Genomic DNA, 20,928 nt, shown 5'->3' on the forward strand with positions numbered 1-20,928 from the left:
AAAAATATATTGTATGGGTCAAAATTATTGATTTTTCTATTATGCCAAAAATCATTAGGATATAGAAAAGTAAAGATCATGTTCCATGAAGATACTTTGTAAATTGCCTACTGTAAATATATTAAAACTTAATTTTTGATTAGTAATACGCATTGCCAAACTGAACATTTCTACAGTCTTATAAATTAGGAAAAAGCAATTAAAGATCAATAAAAATGACATTTTAAAACAGCAATGCTTTGCTTTTTTTAATCATCTAAGAAACAAGAAGTTGCCCTAAATGAAAAATCACCCAAATATCTCTACTGCACTGCCTTTGAAACTTTAATATTAAAGGGGTCATATGACGTTGCTAAAAAGAACATTATGTTGTGTATTTGGTGTAATGCAATCTGTTTATGCTGTTTAAGGTTTAAAAAACACATTATTTTCCAGATAATGTACATTATTGTTGCTCCTCTATGCCCCGCCTTTCTGAAACGCGTCGATTTTTACAAAGCTCATCGTTCTCAAAAAGCGAGGTGTGCTCTGATTGGTCAGCTATCCAGTGTGATGTGATTGGCCGAATACCTCAAGCGTGTGACGGAAATGTTACTCCCCTTATTATACTGTGATCATAGTTGCCAAGTCCACGTATTATACGTGACTTTGGGCTTCTTTTTTAAAAAAGTTGCTTGAAAAAATCCCAGGTCGCAGTTTTTTGGGCTTATTTTAAAAAATATGGTTGCTTGTTAGAGAAATCTGACAAGCAACTTTGTTTCTTTATTTATGTTCACCGTATTCTCCAATGCACTGAATGACACTCTGTCTGCTCGCAGTTAATAGCCAACCAGTGCAATAATATAAGTGCTGCAGCGTAATTTGCCAAATGTTCCACCCCCTCCTCCCCCTCATTGGAGAAAATCATGTTCAAAAAGAAGGCGCGTGACGCTGTAATCCAAGCGATGATAGAAGTAGACGTAGAGGAGTGGGATGACTTTCTTTTAGCCTATTTTTTAATTTTCACAATGTTTTTGTCATGTATTAATTATCACGGGCTGTAATAGAAAACAAGTAGTCCTATACTAATACTAGGAGTAAATATGGTTCGAATATCCTATATTTTAGTAGGCTATAAATATGTGGCTATGTTACAGCTCCTCTTTTAAGCTCTTGTGTTTTTCTCCTTTTCCATCTCTCCAATCATATTCTGCACACAGGTGATTGGAGATGAGTTTTGTTCCCATTTTTGTTGCAGTTTGCTGATTTTTGTAAAATAGCTTCTGTTTTTGCTTTTCAGATAAAAGAGTGGTTTCAGTTTAATATGTTGCAGGCTCATTTATTGGTAATAAATAATTGTTAATAAATAATATTGATGATAATAAATCATCAAAAAAATATTGGGCTTGTTTTTGAAGCAGTGGTTGCTTATTTGTCTCGCGAGAGTTGGCAACAGTGACTGTGATGCCGTCTCCCAGCAGGACGAGACTCAGTCCAGCTGCTCTGCTCGTGCACATCCCATCATCGGTTCTCTTTTAGCAGTTCAGTCAAAAGGAGTAACTGAATAACTCGGGGATATTGGTTTATTTCGCGTCAGAGGGAGTGTCAGGCACGTTTATAAACCGAATAACTTAAGTAATTTGTGGATTAGTGCATACTGGAGACGTGAACCGTTTCAAACGATTAAGTTCAATTTGGTGAACTGGTTCGACCGGTTCACTAAGATGATCCGGTTAAATAGAACGATTCGTTCGCGATCCGGACATCACTAGACGAGACAAAACCAATAAAACCCATTACAAACGAGGCATTTGTTGCATCCAGTGGGGACATAATTACTGATTTTAATGACTTATACGGTCTTTTTACGTGTTGCGTTGCGTATTGCCCTGCGTAAACATAAAACCATGTCTGCATTTGTGATCGGAGAAACAACAAGCCTACTCTACACTGCTCAAAACTCGCGTTTGAATCATCAGTGGCAAATTATTTAAATATAAAAAAACGTACTTACAGGCTGTGAGTCAGAAGCGCCAGACTGTCCGTGCAAAGTTGGAACTGCCCAACTTTATAGAAAAAGCCTTTGCCACAGGCTACTGGTTCAGGAAACAGTCCTCATACATCCTCCATAAAATGCGCAGCACACATTGAATATTTGGGATGAACTGTTCTGGAACAATGTTGTAAATACAACTTAACCACTGATTTCTAGTCATGTCCTCTTTTGGAAGACCAAACAAAGTAGTTTCGCTTTCACAACGAAACACACAGCAACTCCACAACATGGCGGTGGCAGCAACAACAATACTACAGCGAGAATAAGTTACGCCTTCTTTCTTTGCGTGAACATTTGGGCGGCGTTATGCAAATCTTCCCACATTGTGACGTAGACATGTGGGGGGCGTGTTAGAACGAGAAGTTTTAGGAGGGTGTGGCTGACTCTGAACTTTTATAACGAATATCTCTTTGGATTTCAGACTTTAGTCTTTGCAACTTTACGGATCTTTTTTATGCACCAAGAGCTTGTAACACTCCAAAGAGAAAGGAAAAATTTAAATAGCATCATATGACCCCTTTAAATGTAGGAGGATTGTAGGTTGTAAGCCAGTCTTAACATGGTTTTGAACATGGGACTAGCAAATGTGAAAAACATCTGTAAAATATTAAAGGGGAGGGGCTGGGGGCATGCTTTTACCCTCAATTACTCTTAAATTAGTTGCTGTTTTAGGGTCTCAAGCAGAATGAACTGCCAAAATTAGCAATTTTACAATGTAGTCTGCATTCTCATCACACACAAGTAAACACACAAGTTTCGGGTTGCCAAAGTGTGTAACTAAAAATAGGCGTTCGCTATGCTGTAGAAAGAGGAAGGGCTATAGCTTTAACTACATAAAACACAAGGATCCGGGGAAAACTGATGCAAAGGCTTAGGATAAAATCGGATTATTGTGATTTTTGTGCGCTGCCATTCAAAATATACGAATGAAATTGTTTATATACGAAGCAAACTCAAAAGAAGTCGATTGTGGCAGAATTAGTGATTTAAAGAGCTAAGCGCGATGCATTTCTGAGCAAAGCAGGATATCACGACAAGCATCTTCAGTCTACAACCCCACCGGTGTCCCAGATAGCCGGATGGCTAATGCCCCACATTTCCCTTTCCAATCTCACACCGCGCACGTCAACATTTAATACCACAACAAACCCCTCTATGTCTACAATACACTGCATTTTGCAAAATCAGCCCACTTTCGCCACGTAAACGTCAAACAGTGCGCGCGATGTCTGGGAAAAAAAAAACAAATCTTTTACCTCGGGTTACCTTGTGTTGTTTCGGAAGGTGTGAAAATATCCCCGATGAATATCGCTAAGAAATACCTTGAACTGTACTTGTAAATGCACAGCTTGTGGACATGTTTATCTGTTTTCCCAGCCGCCGATTAGAAGTTGTATCGTCGTCTCTTTCCATCCGTCTCTCTTCCCGTGTTTAGGTTAAAGCGCTCGCAGGAAAAGTGATGTCATGGCCTGAAACTGTGTTGCCCGACCCACTTTTAGTAAAAGGGCCTATCTTGTGCTCCACATAGCGTTATCTAAAGCAAGTTTTCATTTATAGCCTTGACTTATACATTTCTCTTATTTAGTGTTTTTTTTTTATTATTCATTTTCTAAGTTTATTTTATTAAGCTACGCTGTCATCGCGGTTTTTTTTCTCGCTACGCATCTGCAATGATTTCATTAATCATGATCTGTGACTAAGCAGCGATTCAGCTTTATGTCAAGATTGACATGCAATTTGATGTTCTGTGGCCAATCTTTAGCATGTGCTTTTCATTTTACTCCTTTAAGTGTATAACACTACTATTTATTTGATATAATTACATAAAGATCAATGTTATTTTCAACTAGGTCTGTTCTGTATTTAACAGCTACAATGCTCCAAAACACACCAGTTTAATTTTCCAGCTTGAAAAGCAACTAGTAAATGTTCAGCATCAAGACACTATTTCATTGTCCAGGGTTCTCGCTTTTTGACCAATTTCCATGACCTTTCCAGTCATTTGTTTACTGGGTACAGATTCTTTAAAAATCAGTTTTGTGACCAGTTCACTAATGTATTACTCTTTTTGTAATCCCTTTTGCCTGATTTAACAAAAAGAACTCAAAAGAACAGTTCGCTCGCAAATCAAACATTGTTTGCAATCGAGTTCAACCCCACACACATAACAGCTCATTACTAGAACCATCTATATCCACTATAAATATTTCCATTACTCTGAAGATAAAAATTCCGATGTCCAGAGGAGCCCCTTTCATGAGTGCAAATTTATAATTAACAAGAACAAGATGAGTTGTAAAGGTTTATTTTAGTGAACAAATCCCAATATGAGTCATGAGTGGGGAAGTGGAGATGGTGCTTAGAGACTTTTTGTAGTGAAATACATACCTCATCTTTACCTTACAAAACACAAACTTCCAACTGTGCATATAACTGTCCTATAACTGGACAGGTGCAGAGGACAGCAGGGGTCTTCTGACTGTCCCATGTGCACAGGCCGATCACACGGAACATCCTTCAGACCAGGGCACATTTTGAATAAAACTTGGCTACCGTCTTGATAAATGTCTATTGTGAAGGGTTAAGAAGATTAAGAGAACTAGCATTGGCATAACTGTGAAATATCTTTTAAATGTCAAAGATATGGAAAGCTGGAGGAGGTGGAAAACTTGAACTGTTCCTTTGAACTGAATCGACTTCACCCATTAGATAACACTGGGAAAGTCAACAGACCATAAGACTTTTATATCAGCCGCTGTTTGAAACCAACAGCTACAGCAAGCTGTGGGCCTTGATTCAGGGCTACAAGTGCATATATGAGTCATGAATATCATATGGAACCAGAAATGTGCTTGATAGAAGGGGAGATGGTGCTTAGAGACTTTTGTAGTGAAATACATACTTCATCTTTACCTTACAAAACACAAACTTCCAACTGTGCATATAACTGTCCTTTTAATTTCACAAGACACTTGCATTCTATATCAGAACATGTGCTATTGTAAGTAATGAGAATGCTAGGTTAAAAATGTTTCAGCAATCAAAGCAAACTTCCAGAAATATGGCTTTTAAATAGATATCTGGACTGTTTGAAATATCAACAGAACAACAGCTGAGAAAATCAGGTCACGAGGTGCTCAGGATAAGGCATCTGTTGTTTTCGTGTCAAAGTCTTTTGATGGATTCTGCATGGGAACTGCTTGTCCAACTGCTTCAAGTATTTCAGATTCAACCTGAAATACAAGACCGTAGTTCTGGTGCTTAAATGCCATGGCAAGGAACAGACATACTGCTTTGGTTGCATTGTTTAATTATTCCAACAAGCCACAGTGATAATTACCTGATCTTCCACAGAGACCTCGTCTCTCTCCGAGAGCTCAGCATCTTGGGCAGAGCCGTCCAGATCGCCCTGCTCCACCCCTGTCAGAATGTCCATAGGGGCCTCGGCGATCTCTCTGATGGTCTGGTCTTCTAATGCAAGTGCTGTGTCGAATAGCAAGGGAGACGGGGGACATTGCAAACCCTCATCTTCAACGTCAAGATCCTGCACATCAACAGACTTTAATTACAACAGTGATAAATCTGGATAATTTTATGGCCAATAATTAAGAAATTGCTGATATTAAAGTTCTATTAAAGTTCAAAATGCTATTTTGTCACAAATTTAGAATAAAAACAATCATTAACAAATCATTAAAAATTGTTTTAAATGCTACAAGTGAATTTAGACCACTCCATTACAATGTGCAATACGAACAATGGATATTTTGAGATTTGCTAAAGGTTACAATTGAGTGTTATTAAAATATTAGTGTTTTTAAAGATTACAAATTACAGCAAATGTAAATCAAATAGGACAAAATGTCTAACATCAACTGCTCTCCAATATTGGCTGATAACTGAGATGAATCAAAACATTGTGCACTGATGATGTGCTAAAAAAAAATCAAACTTATATCCAAAACAAAATATAATACGAATGGTCATTGGATTATTTTGAGATTCCATAATGTTTTTTTCATTTAACCTCTTCTTTTATGAATCTTAATGGCACAATTCTTCAAACTAAAGTTCATTCATTTACAGTACATCTAAATACTACTAAACATGTCAACATTGCATTCTGTTGTCAACAGCCAAATAACCAGCAAACAAAAACCAGCAATATGGGTAAATTAGCAATAGTGTTTGTGTTTTTGAAAGCAAGCAATGGGAACATGTAACGAAAACGCACATAAATAGTTTGTAGCATAACAGGAAAATGAGATGTTTCCAAAAACAAGCTTAAATTAGAGGTTTTACTGTGGGCACACACAAAATGTCAGACACAAAATTAAAGGAAGATGACTGCTGAACATCCAGATTAATTTGTTTTTCATTCATGTGAGGCTATGAGATATGATTTACACAGCAGGGGACATGTTTGAGCAGCACTGTTTGCAGGCATGTAGATTCTTGATGGATAACTTAGCAATCTGAAGAGGGAACAAGATGTTTTGGTGAACAAATTTAGTGCAGATTGCGGAGTTAATTGCTCTGATAATATGAAACTTAGTGTGAAGGGATATGCCAAAACACATGAGGAAAGCAACTGCACACAGCGACTTTAGTTTTAATGAGAAAAACCAACACAATTCATACATCACTGAATTCCAGAGGTAGATTTTCTGTTGGCTGGAGCTCTGCTGCACTGAGGTACATGTCTGTGGGCACAGACGCCAGCTGTTCCGGGGCAATAGACTCCTGCTCAGGCTGGTACATGGGTGGAGGCAGGGACAGGTGCAGAGGACAGCGGGGGTCTTCTGACTGTCCCATGTGCACAGGCCGATCACATGGAACGTCCTTCAGACCAAGGCACATTTTGAATAAAACTTGGCTACTGTCTTGATAAATGTCTATTGTGAAGGGTTAAGAAGATTAAGAGAACTAGCATTGGCATAACTGTGAAATATCTTTTAAATGTCAAAGATATGGAAAGCTGGAGGAGGTGGAAAACTTGAACTGTTCCTTTGAACTGAATCGACTTCACCCATTAGATAACACTGGGAAAGTCAACAGACCATAAGACTTTTATATCAGCCGCTGTTTGAAACCAACAGCTACAGCAAGCTGTGGGCCTTCATTCAGGGCTACAAGAGCATATATACATCTAAATAGATGTATGCCCATATAAACAAAGAAAAATACATGTATATTTAACATATAACTAATTAAATATGCATATTTCCATTCAAAAGTTTAGGGTTGGTAAGGTTTGTTGTTTTTTTTTTGACAGTGACAGTAAAGACATTGACAATGTTACAAAACATTCATATTTCAAGTTCATATTCATTATAGAATCCTGCAAATATGCATGTATAATGTATCATGTAAGGAGACAGCATAACTGTTTTTAACATTGATAAGAAGAAATGTTTCTTGAGCAGCAAATCAGCATATAAGAATGATTATGTGCCACTGAAGACTAAAGTAATGGCTGTTGAAAATTAAGCTTTACCATCACAGGTTTTACTGTTTTTTGAATCAAATAAATGCAGCCTTGGTGAACATGAGACTATCAAAAAAACCTGCAACCCCAAATTTTTCAATGGTAGTGTGTTTTGTGTGTATTTAATAGAAGTGGTAACAGTACTAAAATATTGAGTGAAAAAACAATTAAATAGACCTGAACAGTTAATGATATATCGGACATAAAAGGATACGAGAGACACAGTGTCGCGTCATTGGCAAACACGGATTTGAACAGCGAGTCCCTTCCACAAAGGAAATACATCTCTGGCCCAAACGCATTGCCTGCGCAGAAATAAAACACACAAGAGAATTAAAATATGCACAAATAACATTAATAAAAAAATAACAGAGCGTGACAGTAGGCTCAGACTGACAGTATGGAAAAGCCAATAAAATTTCAAATATGTCTGTCTCATATGGCAGTGTTTAAATCTTCTATTGTCTTTCTTAAGACAGAAAAAGAAACTAAGACATTATTAGAAAGTCCATTCATACCTGTGGCGTTCCTCCCTCAGTAATCGCTTGTCTTCTCTGTCTGAGCTGGCGATGCAGCAAAGCCTCCACACCATAGCGACGGCGATAGCGACGTAGAGCCTTTAATTTTTTCAGGTTCTCTCGTTCCTTTGTGGACAGCCCCTCTGGACCCGTTAACAGGCTGCTCCCTTGTATCACAGCACACAAGTGAGTATATATGCTGACTGGATATGTGATATCATGAAATCAAAGAATGACAGCAGCTCCCTTACCAATTGTCTCATGTTCAATTTTGCGGCTGTGCAGGTAGCGCCGTTTCTTTTCTTTTAGTAAATGTTGCAGACGTTTAAATTGGTCAATGTAGAGGGACTGAAGTCTGATTAGCTTTTCACGTGTTATGAGTGCCACTTCCTCTGCTGTGTAAACACCCGCATGCCTGTAGAATGTCACGCTTCATTATGACATCTCAGGTGACATTAATAAAACTACATCTGACAAAGCAGTTAAGTAAAATAAAACTGAGGAATGTCTCACTTTAAAGGGTCTTCGTGGTCACTGTCAAGACTTTCATCTTCACTGTCGGGGTCTCCTCTCCATGTCTGATCCAAAACAACAGGATCCTGCTCCTCTTCACTCCAACTCTCCTCATCTATACAAGGAAATACATATAGAATATATCACCATAACAAATTACATGCAACTTTGCGTCTCTTATAGAATTTTTTATTTTATTCTGTTATGTTCAGATCTATTAAATGTTCCACCAAATACTAAATAATACAAAATATGACTTATTTTAGTAACTCTATATATATATATAAAAAATAAAAAAAATAAAAATTGCTGAAAATGACAAATGCAGTCATTACATAAATTACAAACTATTAGTTATCAGCCTTTGATGCAAGTTTTAAGACAGCAGGAAACTACATTTTTTATGTTATTTAATAAGCTGCATTCTGTTTCAGAGAAGCATTTCCATTTTGAATCATTTTTGGGTATAAATAATTATTTTGTTACTTATAATACACTTTACACATTAAATGTCACAGTAGCGGTCAGTTCACACACGCACAAGTTTGTTTGCATCACATCAAGACTTTAAAGTGATTTCTCAATGTTCACAAGGCCAAAAGCATGCCTGTTAATAATTAATGGCACATGATTAGAAGCAAGTTACATCTCACCTAGTATGCGACTAGCTTCACTACGGCCCTCTTGACTGTGAGCTCCAGTTTCCGGGTGACTGTAGCCACTGAGCTGAGACAGCAAGACTTCAGGGGAAGGTCCTGAGGCAGATGCCTTCCGCATTTGAGCTTGCTGAACCAAAGCATTTCTGCGTGCATGTTCAGCACAGAACGATACCCTAAGAAAAAGAAAAACAACATTATTGGTCAATTATTTATAGTAGGTAGTAAGCATGTTAAGGGAATAAACAAACACCCTTACCCCTCCTTTTTCTCTGGTTTTGGGGCTGCATTGGGGCAGCGCTTGCCATTCTTGTTAGACACATAGCTGCATTGCCTGTAGGGAGCAGTTTTATCTTCAAGTACATGTTTGATGCAGAGCTCTAGGCCCTCCAGACGAGGCTGTGAACAGGGTCTCTGGGTGTAAGAGCAGGTCTGAGGCTCTTGAGCACGAGCAGCTTGAGTCACTCGACCTCTGCTGGACGGCAACACGTGGATCCGAATCCTGTTCATCACTGATGCAGTGAGAAAGACAATATAGCCAATCAAATACAGACACCATAATATTACAGTTCAACATTACTGCAGAAATTAACCAAGCTTAATAGAGAATGCATAGAGAATAACCATGAAATTATAGATTTTTTTGAATAACTTTTACCATTTTATTACATCTACATCAAAATTTTAAAACTCCCTATTTCCAGATTTTTCATGACCTAATACTTACACTCCCTTTACAGACCACATGTCATGGATGATGCACTTCATTGCCATGACTGTATTTAAATGTAAAGTGACCAAAAAGGTCCAAAATGCAGCATACAACAGAATTACGCAAATCTACTGAAGATAAACACTGACTTGTTTAGGCTAATGTAACATTTTAACATAACACGATAGCGTTCAGACTTTACTGTAACGTTACACATTAACATGCGATGCGTTCAGATTCCGTTAAAGCACGTGTGCCATACACTGTAATCTCCACAAGCATTAAAATATTAATTTCTTTAACTCTGTATTAGCAAAAAACGGTAACGTTAACATAATAGAAGCTGCAAGTCCTCAAACATTACAAGAGATAAAGAAGATTGACGTTTTAATCTCGTGCAGAAAGCGCTAAATTCACACGTCAATACTGCTGTTCGGCCATCTTTGAATTGGGAGGGTAAAATACTCTTGGTTTAAACCGATGTTAATCAATATATATCATCCGTTTAGTCTGAGACTGTTTTAATACGTTACAATTTGTCATTTCTACGTGTAAAACTCACCTATAAAGTACTACTTTGTTATCGTTTACGTGAGACCTCCCTGCCGCCCCTTCCAGCGATCATCGCAATGAATGCACAACAAAGAGCTGCGGAGGAACGTCATCCATTTTAGCGCCCTCCTACGTTTACGTTGATTGGACCATAACCTTGCAAGAATCAATTCGATTGGAGGAAAGCACTCCAAGATCGAGTATAGTCCTTTATTATTGGCTACTCTATCTCAGAGCAGTGTATGCGCCAAAGGGTGAAACATAATAAAAGCCGCCCAGCAATTAACAGAAGCAGATTATTTCTTTTAAATTAAATAATTTAATACAAAAGCGTAAAGTGCTTGTAAATTCATGTTTTGTTTTGTGCAATAGATTGATCTTGTCCATAGAGCAGCCATGACTTGTACATTCTTCTCAATTTCCTCAGATTTGGTTTGGGAAGATCCTGTGGGGGTATAAAAATGAGACTATCAAAGAAAAACGTTCAAAATATATATGAAAAAAAATATATATATATTATATATATATATATATATATATAATGTGCTATGGCTCATCATTATATGCTTTATCAGTACTTATGATATTCAAACCTGTTTATAATTGACAAAAAAGTGCACTTACAAAATCAGATTTGTTGCAGATTAGTTGAAACATACCTGTGGCTCTTCCAGGTGGTGAAGATCAGCCAAAGGGACGATTGAAGGTCTTCCGTGAGCACACTGGAAGGGAAGCTGACAAGAGGAGAGCGAGCTCACCAGACTACAGCACTCCTCTTTACTCAAAATGTCATTGAACTTAATTGCTCCTGTTAAAATAAATAATATTAGATATTATAACATTTGAATATTTATGAATAAAATAAGAATATTTTGAAAATGCTAACTATAGCAGATAAATATCCCTACATAAGTTTAAAAATTACACATTTCCTGTGTTCCCTGTAACAGTTTCTTAATAGAATGTGTTTCAACTGAACTCAGTGGTGAATTTATAATACCAACCATGACAAGCTTGTGAGGCGAGCACATTATGAACTGTCAAAGGCAGCATTCCCCTCACTCTTCCTGTTGAGCGGAGAAGCTGCAAACATGAGTCAAAAGAACAAAATTGGTCATAAATGTATCCTTCAAGCTCCAAAATCAGACCATTTGTAATATTCTGTTCACAGATTAGATACAAATCATGTGTGGATATGCTGGTTCACCTCAATGTGTTCTCGCAGATAGTCCTACAAAATAAAACATACAATTCGAGTCTAAACTGAGTTGAAATTAATAACAAAAAAAAAACATTAGAACTAAGTCTGACCTCTGCAATGGTTTTAATGACCGACCGTCTTCCACGGCGGAGCTCTGTGCTTTCTTTCTCTATGAAACATGTGGGAAGTCTCTCCAAAAACACATTCAGTGACTCACTCTTTGGGAAACTTACATCTAACGCAAGACCCCTCAGGAAGGCCTGACAAGACCTTCAAGAACAAAAGAAAGATTTATGGCACTGTTCGGCGAAGGTGCAGAACTAATTGAACACATGTGTACGTTTCAGAGAGAAGATGACGGTGGAAACAGGAATGTTGACTCAAACAGCTGCACTGACCTCAGAAGTCTCAATTCCTCCTCGGTTACGTTAATCTCTAAGGGTGGGATTACACTTGAAGAACACAGCCTTTTTTTTCCAGGTGTGTCTGGGTCATCCTCATAGGAGTCTACATCAAACAACAAGCAGTGTGGGAAAAATACACTGAATGCTTACGTACATCTCTTGAAGTGTATTTGCCTTTTTAATGCTTTTACGTGGAATTTATTTTGTTCTTCTATTCCTATAAATTTGGGGTCAGTAAGATTTTTCAAAAAGGTTTAAAGTAGTCTCTTATGCATTTTTGGAAAAAAAAATAATATTATGAAATATTATTACAATGTTTTCTGTTTTTATATATGTTAAATGCAATTTATTCCTGTGTTGGTAAAACTGAATTTTCAGCATCATTACTCCAGTCTTCGGTGTCACATGTTCACTCAGGAATCATTAATACGCTGATTTGGTGCTCAAAAACCAAATTTTTGATTTTGAATTTTTGTTTATTATCAATGTTGAAAACATTTGTGCTGATTCATATTTTTGTGAAAACCTTGATAAATTTTTTTAAAGGACTGAATTTATTTGAAATAGAAATAGAAATCATTATATATAAATGTCATTACTGTTACTTTTATTTCATTTATGAAATGTTGCAGTATAAAGTATTCATTTCTTACTTCCACAAATCATACTAGTCCCAAACTTTTGAAAGGTACTGTTTAACCCTTATATCATTAGCATTTACCTGTTACCAACCCCTCCAGTCGAACTCTTTCATGGGCAGCATGTTGATCAACCAACACTAGAAGATTTCCTGCAGGTGGAAGCAATGACAAATGTTTAGGACATCATCACACCATTCAACATAATGATTTTCAGCCTGCGGCACCTTCATTTGTACAGCTTTCAGAGGCTTCCTGCTCTGTTGTGTTTATCAAACAAGCAAGGAACTTCTTGTCCACTTGATTGATGACCTGAGGTAAAAATACAACACAACACAATCTTAGGTTAATTTTCACCACATAAGAATAAGGATATGCTTTGTGACATTGCTATTTTAAGTGTCTCGCCTTGCCAGTTCCTCAAAGCACAAAAAGAGCAGAGGGGTAAAAATACTTACTCTCATTGTGTGGATCATATTCTTGGTAAACCGGTAGGGGTAAAGAATATTGTGGATTTTTACAGCAAGACCCTCAGCTTGACCGCTGGTTACATCCACAGCAACCTTTTCAGAATATGTGAGTCAAATTAATTTGAATCTTTTTAACAAAAACTGCCTTACATTAATTAAAATCAGTATTAAATAAGGTTAAATTAATTAAAAAATCTTTAAATTATTTAATTGATTAAATTAGTAGTCTTTTTACCTCTGGAGGCCGTATGAACACTGGGTTACTCCATTCTGAGAATAAAGTCGATAGTGAATCGGGACATTGGGCATCTTCTTAAAAGAGTAAGAAGAAAAACAATTACTTAATGTGCACTAAAAAGCTGATTTCATTCCTGATGTCAGTCTAGAGCTGTACCTCTGCTGTCTATCCCTGAGTTAAGGGCTCTTTCTGCTCTGGGCTTGGGCAGAAAGGGAAGTACAATGTCTGTGTGAAATGGATAACACCTGTACTCAAATCCTATGAGCAAAGAGAAGCTGATTATAATATAAATACCTCTACATTAGTGACCCAAAAATGGCTCACTGAATTTCTCCCACCTGTTCTTGAAATAACACTGACCGCCATGTTAGTGACATCTGTGGTACATGGCACTTGAGTCTCCTCCACAGGAGGAGAGTTGTATTTGCTGAGCCCTGTAACTTGGTTGATGTAAACCAGCTTTCCTAACCAACTGTCATAATGAGCCAGCCAGCTGCTGGACATTGGGATTGTTTCAACACATTCATTTGTAGCCTGACCTTCATTTCCTGTGTTGCTGCACTGAGGATCATGCTGAGAGGTTACGCTGGCTTCATTAACACAGTTCACACTTCCTACAAAGGAAGTCACATTTTTGTTGCAGAGGTGTGCGTCTTCTAAAACGCAGGAAGTGTCCGGTATTGTTGCGTCCTGCTCATTTAGAGTGAAGATTGGAGTTTCATGGACAACTGAATCAACAGTTCCAGTGGATCCAAATAAAACATCTTCTAAGAGGCTTTTTTCTAATTCACAGGACTCTTCTTGAAAGTGTGAGTCTTCCACAACTGGGAAGTATGAATTTTCCATAGTAAGAAAGTCTGTATTTCTGCTGACCTTGCTGAATGGCTGTTTGTCTTGTTTTAAATAGGAACATTTGGCAGCCAATGACAGTTTGTCTGCCTTGTTCCATGATGAAGATTCAGCAGAACATTCAGAACTATATGGAGAATGAGCACCTGATATGTTCCTCAATAAGGGCTTGTCTAAATCTTCTAAACACCAAGTAGTTCCTACAAAGCAGTCATTGTATTTTCGAGAAGACACTGGATTTAAAAGGTTTGTTTTTTCCGTACTTGGTTGTTTTTTCTCAGCACCCTTCCCAAACAACCTTTTGAACTTGTCAAGAGATCCCGTTTCAAAAGACAGAGCTAATTTACGACATGGAGCAGCTCTGGAAGTCTTTGAGTTGGTACCATAAAAACCATGTTTGTCGTCTTCAGTGTCATTTAACGCCAACTTCCTTTTTTTTGGAGAAATTCTATTTGGAAAGCAGAATTTTTTCAAACTATCTTCTGCCTCTTTTCCATCTATAATTGAAATCTTTTGGTTTTTGCTTCCCATCAGGTTGTTAACTGGCAAATCATTATGGCTTATATTTGGACAAACTGCACTTTCATCTTCTTTGCAATTGTTATTAATTTCTGTAGCATCTGCAAACGTGGTCCGCAAAGACAATTCAGCCTGAAGCACTTTTTCTGCTTCTGATTCTTCACTGGAGAAGGTTTCAGTGTTTGTTGACACATTCTCCAACATCTGAACACCACCAGAGACGTCCGCAGTACTTGCATTATCCTTCATCTCAGACAATGCATCACACTCTTCACATGTTTCCTCAGCACTGAGATTTTGTATTGCCACAGGAGTCTTTGCATTCCTCACTGGACTACTTGATGGACCATCGCTGCCATTCATAGAAAACTCTGCCACCAGGTTTTCTTTAGTAAGGAATGCTTTGACACCTTCTTCAATGCAGATGAGCACACTATCCCAGTCTTTGAACTCTATCAAAGACTTGGCTGGTTCGAGGCATATGTCATACTCTGAGTAATGACATTTGATATTCAACACATAGACGCCGTGGAGATCACATCCGCCCCTTTGTTTGGGGCTCGATGTTAACGGATATGCAGTTGGGCTGTTGTTTTGTCTGGCAGCACTGCTTACTCTCTTCAAAAGCCAGTTGAGTGTTTTATGAATGCATGTCTTCAGAAGAAGCCTCCCATTTACAAACAGGAACTGTAAGCTGTTATTGTAGTGACCATCACGGCCGATGTGACCGGTCATTTCGAACTGCTTATGGACGTAATTGACCTCTCCGAGCTTTTGAGCTCGACTCAAGCCATGAATCTGCACAAACCTGTAATAGGTACTGCTTGTTTTAGAGAGCTGCACCATCATGTGGGCTGAATTTTCTTTTTTCACTGTAAATGACGCAGAAGGGTGCATCAGAGATATGGCCTCCACTCTCTGACGGATGCGTTCGGTTTCTAAAACAGCATCCATTCTCTTTCTTCGAACTGGCATGTTGTGGAAGAGATTGTAGACAGATACGGTCGTCCCTACGGAGGGACGAACGGTTTGAGCTTCAACAACATCCAGTGCATTTGTTTCATTAAAAGTTTTAACATATGTTTTCACCGACAGCTTAGTCCTTGATGATATTTCGACCATTTCTGCAAGAGAGACGATACTGGAAATCGCTTCCCCTCTGAACCCATAAAAGCAGAGATTTTCCAGATCCTCCAACGAGCTGCATTTGCTTGTGTTATATCGTAGACCCACTCTTTCCATGTCTTCCCAGCACATTCCCGTGCCATTGTCGATCACCTGAAGCTTGCAGGCCTCTATGTCTATTTTGACAGCCACACATGTTGCTCCAGCATCGATGCTGTTCAATATGAGCTCCTCCACACATTGCTGCAATGAGAAAATAGTAACGCCAGAGCGCAGCTGTGCTTGAACATCTTTGGGCAAACTCTTGATCATTCTGAAAGACATCAATATTAAATCCCTTTAATGCACGGAGGCGAAAAAATCCAAACGAAACATTAATCAAAAGTGTAAGTAACGACGCACGTAAGAGAATTACAATTACTTTCATTTGAATTAATAATTACATTTATATGCCTCTATACCTCTTTGGTGGGTTGTGAGTTTGAATTTGTGACTGAACGTGCAGTAAACAGCCGTCGTTGCCATGTAACAACACCGCTAAGTTTGCTAGTTGTTATTGTCGTTAAGATGCATTTCGGTCCGACGGTTTCCTTTACCGCTCACTGTAACAGGGCGTTCCTGTAACTTGTGATATACATAACGTTTGTATGACATTTCATTCAGTAATTAATTTAAGTGGTACAACCATTGTTTCTGTTATGTGTACAACCTACTTTTACTAACAACAACGCTGTGAACTGTAGCGGAAATGACGTCGAAGGATAAGCCGCAGCGTGAAGCAAGCGACCGCAGAACAACAAGCAACATACTAGTGCAAAATAAAACGTCATGAATAAAAGACTCCATAACCCAAATAAATAATCATTTCACATTAATATTTTGGGAATTATACAATTATTATATTTTTTTCATAGAAAGTACCAAAGTAATTTTTATTTTTATGTGTTTTTGCAGAACCTTAATAGACATAGCTTATTTTGAAATAGGTCTACTTTGATAACATTTCATCAGTGAAGATTTATCAAAAAACTAAAATAAAACAAAACATTAAAATAAAAAATACTCCATATTAAGATATGTGCTCATATACTGTAACTTTTGTTGGTTTACTGCCTGTTTTTTTTTTTTTTTTTTGTAATAATTCTAACAATATTTATATTATGGTATCATGCTTTTTAACTCCTAAAGAATGAGCAAATGATAGAATAAAAGTTTTTCCACTTAGAAAAGCTGTAGCATCTAGTGTATTATTTTGTGTATTATGTTATTTATCTTTGAAATGTAACTGGGGAAAAAAAAATGGATTAAAAATATTTATAATAGTTGATAATGTAATATATTTATTTATTTATTTTATTTATTTATTTAGTCATTTAGCAAACGCTTTTATCCAAAGCGACTTACAAATGAGGACAATAAAAGCAGTCAAAACTAACAAAAGAGCAACAATATATAAGTGCATATACTGATATATAATGTGTGTGTGTGTGTATATATATATATATATATATATATATAGATATATAATACATTTAAATAATAAAACTGTTAATAAAATGTATACATTGGTTATTTATAATAATTATTATTATTATTATTTAATAAACAAAATACATATTTCACATTTTATATTTTTAAACATTTGCAAATTTAAAAATATTTCATTTCTTATTTTTACTATATATATATTAGTATTAGTATTTTACTATATATATATTATGAGGTTGCAAAGAAAAGCAGTTGCAAAAAATATTCAAAGTAATGTAAACATTCTTATACATGATAAATTGGAGCATTTTCAGATTTTCAAAAAACTAATTTCTTTCTCCATTTCAGTTTACATTATGTCAGCTTGTTGAGAGAGAAAGAGAGAGAGAGAGAGAGAGAGAGAGAGAGTTTGATGGTGGTCAGCAGTAAATCTTTACTGTGCTGCTCTCCAGGGTGCTGAAATGCGTTGCTGTTGAATGTGGGGGACATCGTGGCATGTTCTTGGTGACCTTCACAGATAAAGATGTGTCATCAGTATATTAGCTTTAATGAATTAGTGTATAATAGTTAAAACGTAAATAGCGTCGTGTAATGCATGAAAAGCTTGTTGAAAAGTCACTAATGATGCATTTTCACTTGTCACAGCATGTTGTAGTACAACAGAATGGAGTTGCTTGCATTTTGGTTATCATTCTGCATTACTGCGCGCTCTGGAAAGAAACTGAAGTGCATCAAGTAGGAAATTGAGTTAAGACTTAACGCTTGAATTCCTGCCAAGTCAGTCAGTGCTTTGTATTTTCGGTCAAGGTCCTTTTCACATGTGTTAGTTAACGTGCCAATCATCGGGAACATGAGGTGGGATACAGAAGCTGAACAATCGTATGGGCTAAACGAAATGGCGCAATATGAACTGCAGAGTGCGTGAGGGGGCGTGAGGATGAGTTGGGAAAAACTACACGCTCCTTGGGGGATGGCTGTCCTATATATGTAGTGCATTTCATTAACTGAAAAGGATCAGCCGTGTTTTTTTTATGGGAAAAGTGAATTAGTCAAGTCTCTTCTACCACTCCCCACCCAAACCCCCTTTCTGTCTCTCCCCCACCCCTCTCACGTGCACATACGCTCAGGCACCGCCAGGAGATGGGCATGAAACACTCCTGGCTGCCGTGGATCAAATAGCAGGGTATATACGGTGATTGCAGATTCTGCTTATAAACCCAAATGGATATGAAGAAAGTCTGATCTGATCGTATGCTGGTTTAAAGAAGCCTACTTTATCAACAAAAACCTACAATGTGTGGCAAGCCATTTTAACATTAATCCTTAAAACTAACTAGTATCTTTCTGTTCTCTGATTTGCACCCAAATTTGCATACTGTCCAGTATCTACTATATTTGGTTTGAAACTTACTTCATTACTTCACTCAATTTGGACGTACTACATCCGTCATGCTGTTACTGTCACATGACCTAGCGTCAGTTGCATTTCTTCCTTGCCATTCACAAATCTTTTCCTGTGGCTTTATGGCATCTCTGCAGAAGGTCATCTACTTTTCACACTGTTTTTCAGATACTATGAATTCAAACATAGGCTACTATTTTCACATATATGGAAGTATGCATATTCAGACACAGCGTGTGATTCTGAAATCAGCTATTCATGTTTCTTATCTAAACTCCATTTGTTGCTGGTACTTGTTTCAATTTAAGTATTTTTTTTCTATTATTATTTATAGCTGCATGCAACTAAACAGTATATCATTATGAATAGCTGACCAGACACTAGTGAGACACTAGTGTATATTTATTACAATTTTATTGGTAACAGATTTTTTTCAGTTGAACTTAAAATAAATATTTTTTTTTACATAATAGCCATAAATATATTGTTATAAATAAATAGTCTATATGAAGAGTTCCGATGCAAAAGTCTCTAAGTGCCGTTTGAAATTTTCTTCTAAAATGAGCATTTTTATCAGGCTCCTATGTGTAGGTTTAGTAATTTCACATTAAAGGTGGGGTAAGCGATTTTTCAAAAACGCTTTAGAAAACTGATTCGGGCCGAGTAGCAAAACAAACTTGTAGCCAATCAGCAGTAAGGGACGTGTCTACTCCTGATGTGGAGGAGAGAGCGTTCCGTGCACAGGACGGACATTATCCGAGCCGGGCTACAGAAAGATAGAGATGGGGGATAAAAAACAAAAGAGGAAAACGTCTGCGGAACAAAAGAAGGCTTAAGGCAATAAGGCAATAGGACCCGTGTAAATATCGGATCAGCTTTCCAGCGCTGGAGAGAACTCAAGGAGCGGAAGGCCTGCGATCGGACGTCGAGGTTGCTTTGATTCTTATCGATAGGTGAGTAACACCATGTCTGCGCCGCAACAGCTAAAGTCTGTCTAGTACACTGGACGCGACAAAGCGACTGCTGAAAATAATTTGAAATTTGTGTCAATATGTCATAAATAGAACGCAGCAGCAGTTTTCTGTCGGGGATTTGTCATGTCGTGCCGCGCCGCATCCAGTGTAGACCATAGATATGTATATATATCTATGGTGTAGACAGCATCACTGATTATAATGAGAAAATTCGTTTGAAGAACCAAACCAAAGATCAGTTATCACGATTAGAATATCTGTCATCTGTTAAATCATCTCAGATGTATTAAACAAGGTTCAAAGAACGGACCCCTGGACTGGGCACCCCTGCTTTAGACAAAATATAAAACTGTTTTGATACGCATTGACTGATTTACAGCATCACCTTTGCTTAGAAAGAAATTGTGTATGTTATGATTGTAAGAAACCATTTTTGCTTCTAAACATGCAGTTTTGGCATGTGGTTTAACTTGTACTGTTGTGATCTCCAGACGCTTCAGAGAATGAAGACGAACAACTCTCTACCTCAGTAAAGACAGTCAGTCGCAAGCATCACATCACAGAAACGGGTAAGTAGTCAGTAGATCAGTTAGACATGTTATTATTAGGGTTGGGTACCGTTTACATTTTAACCGGTATGGTATCGGTACCTGAAATTCGGAAAAAATAAGCCCAAAACAGGTTGGTTCGTTTGAGTTTTCCCTCTTTTCCTCGCTTTCCTTCTCTTTTAAATAGCTTGTAAAAGCACTGTGCGTATATTACTTTCACTTTCAAATTAGCAGCAATTTGCTGTCGATTAAATTCAAGCAACAACAAAATACAACGCCAAACTCATAGAACTTTTATGAACAAAACGGATAAAAATAAACCATGCTATATGCCTAATATAAAATAACAAATTACTTGGGCTACACAAAGTTTAAATAGGTATATAAAACTGAAAATCAGCAAACACTGTGGAACAAAATAAATAAGAAACATAGAATGTTTATTAGCAAAACGAATAGGAACGCTTGGAGGCACAGCATATACACCTTTATGTAAAATAAAATAAATAAAATGCACAAAGTTTAAATAAAGTAATCCGCAAACACTGTGGAACCAAATAAATAAGAAACTAATGTTCGGCACACTGCATTGAGCATT

The 20,928-nt window shown here is 37.3% G+C and overlaps 4 protein-coding genes across 8 annotated transcripts in view; 1 reads left to right on the forward strand and 3 right to left on the reverse strand.

Annotated features, from left to right (window-relative positions):
* Positions 1–3,601, reverse strand: part of LOC107673071 (nck-associated protein 5-like) — a 36,330-nt gene extending 32,729 nt beyond the window's left edge. For 2 of the 3 annotated variants that reach the window (XM_016466513.1, XM_016466509.1), the window contains exon 1: positions 3,292–3,601. The gene's annotated coding sequence lies outside the window, so the exon portion shown is untranslated. The remainder of the gene's footprint in view (positions 1–3,291) is intronic. The other variant, XM_016466512.1, reaches the window with a different exon arrangement.
* A 1,370-nt stretch (positions 3,602–4,971) lies between these two features.
* Positions 4,972–10,573, reverse strand: LOC107673082 (KAT8 regulatory NSL complex subunit 2-like). Of its 2 annotated transcripts, none has more exons than XM_016466531.1 (10): positions 10,485–10,573; positions 9,470–9,722; positions 9,208–9,386; positions 8,555–8,669; positions 8,293–8,456; positions 8,042–8,208; positions 7,738–7,828; positions 6,677–6,930; positions 5,376–5,579; positions 4,972–5,268 (listed from the first exon to the last, which is right to left on the reverse strand). In XM_016466531.1, exons 2-10 carry the CDS (start codon positions 9,718–9,720, stop codon positions 5,173–5,175), a joined length of 1,521 nt encoding a protein of 506 aa, XP_016322017.1. In that variant the 5' UTR covers positions 9,721–9,722; positions 10,485–10,573; the 3' UTR covers positions 4,972–5,172. The 2 variants fall into 2 exon arrangements, with proteins under 2 accessions (XP_016322017.1, XP_016322018.1); XM_016466532.1 differs by lacking the exon at positions 10,485–10,573 and adding an exon at positions 9,938–10,468.
* Positions 10,574–10,696: 123 nt separating this feature from the next.
* On the reverse strand, positions 10,697–16,703 carry mlh3 (mutL homolog 3 (E. coli)). 2 transcript variants are annotated; one of them, XM_016466528.1, is made up of 14 exons: positions 16,632–16,703; positions 16,380–16,542; positions 13,764–16,231; positions 13,582–13,683; positions 13,423–13,499; positions 13,176–13,280; positions 12,945–13,029; positions 12,801–12,869; positions 12,074–12,182; positions 11,786–11,945; positions 11,682–11,705; positions 11,479–11,557; positions 11,134–11,282; positions 10,697–10,919 (listed from the first exon to the last, which is right to left on the reverse strand). In XM_016466528.1, the coding sequence occupies exons 3-14, from the start codon at positions 16,228–16,230 to the stop codon at positions 10,824–10,826; spliced, it is 3,522 nt and encodes a 1,173-aa protein (XP_016322014.1). In that variant the 5' UTR covers position 16,231; positions 16,380–16,542; positions 16,632–16,703; the 3' UTR covers positions 10,697–10,823. The 2 variants fall into 2 exon arrangements, with proteins under 2 accessions (XP_016322014.1, XP_016322016.1); XM_016466530.1 differs by lacking the exon at positions 13,582–13,683 and having other exon boundaries at positions 13,965–16,231; positions 16,380–16,672.
* The window catches only part of LOC107673083 (transmembrane protein 240-like), an 18,633-nt gene continuing 10,675 nt past the window's right edge, over positions 12,971–20,928 (forward strand). The window contains exon 1 of the mRNA XM_016466534.1: positions 12,971–13,034. The gene's annotated coding sequence lies outside the window, so the exon portion shown is untranslated. The remainder of the gene's footprint in view (positions 13,035–20,928) is intronic.

This window comes from Sinocyclocheilus anshuiensis, unplaced genomic scaffold (assembly GCF_001515605.1).
Source record: "Sinocyclocheilus anshuiensis isolate Anshui unplaced genomic scaffold, SAMN03320099.WGS_v1.1 scaffold364, whole genome shotgun sequence".
NCBI lineage: Eukaryota > Metazoa > Chordata > Actinopteri > Cypriniformes > Cyprinidae > Sinocyclocheilus > Sinocyclocheilus anshuiensis.

Bases quoted from the DNA above. Each gene is read 5' to 3' on its own strand.
- mlh3 (XM_016466528.1), bottom strand. From the start codon at position 16,230: ATGATCAAGAGTTTGCCCAAAGATGTTCAAGCACAGCTGCGCTCTGGC. The intron at 13,500-13,581 runs GTACAGCTCTAG...TACTCTTTTAAG, and splicing joins CTCAGGGATAGACAGCAGAG to AAGATGCCCAATGTCCCGAT. The intron at 11,283-11,478 runs GTTGGTATTATA...TTATTTTAACAG, and splicing joins CGCCTCACAAGCTTGTCATG to GAGCAATTAAGTTCAATGAC.
- LOC107673082 (XM_016466531.1), bottom strand. From the start codon at position 9,720: ATGAACAGGATTCGGATCCACGTGTTGCCGTCCAGCAGAGGTCGAGTG. The intron at 7,829-8,041 runs GTATGAATGGAC...ATTTCTGCGCAG, and splicing joins CTGAGGGAGGAACGCCACAG to GCAATGCGTTTGGGCCAGAG. The intron at 5,269-5,375 runs GTAATTATCACT...CTTGTATTTCAG, and splicing joins AGGTCTCTGTGGAAGATCAG to GTTGAATCTGAAATACTTGA.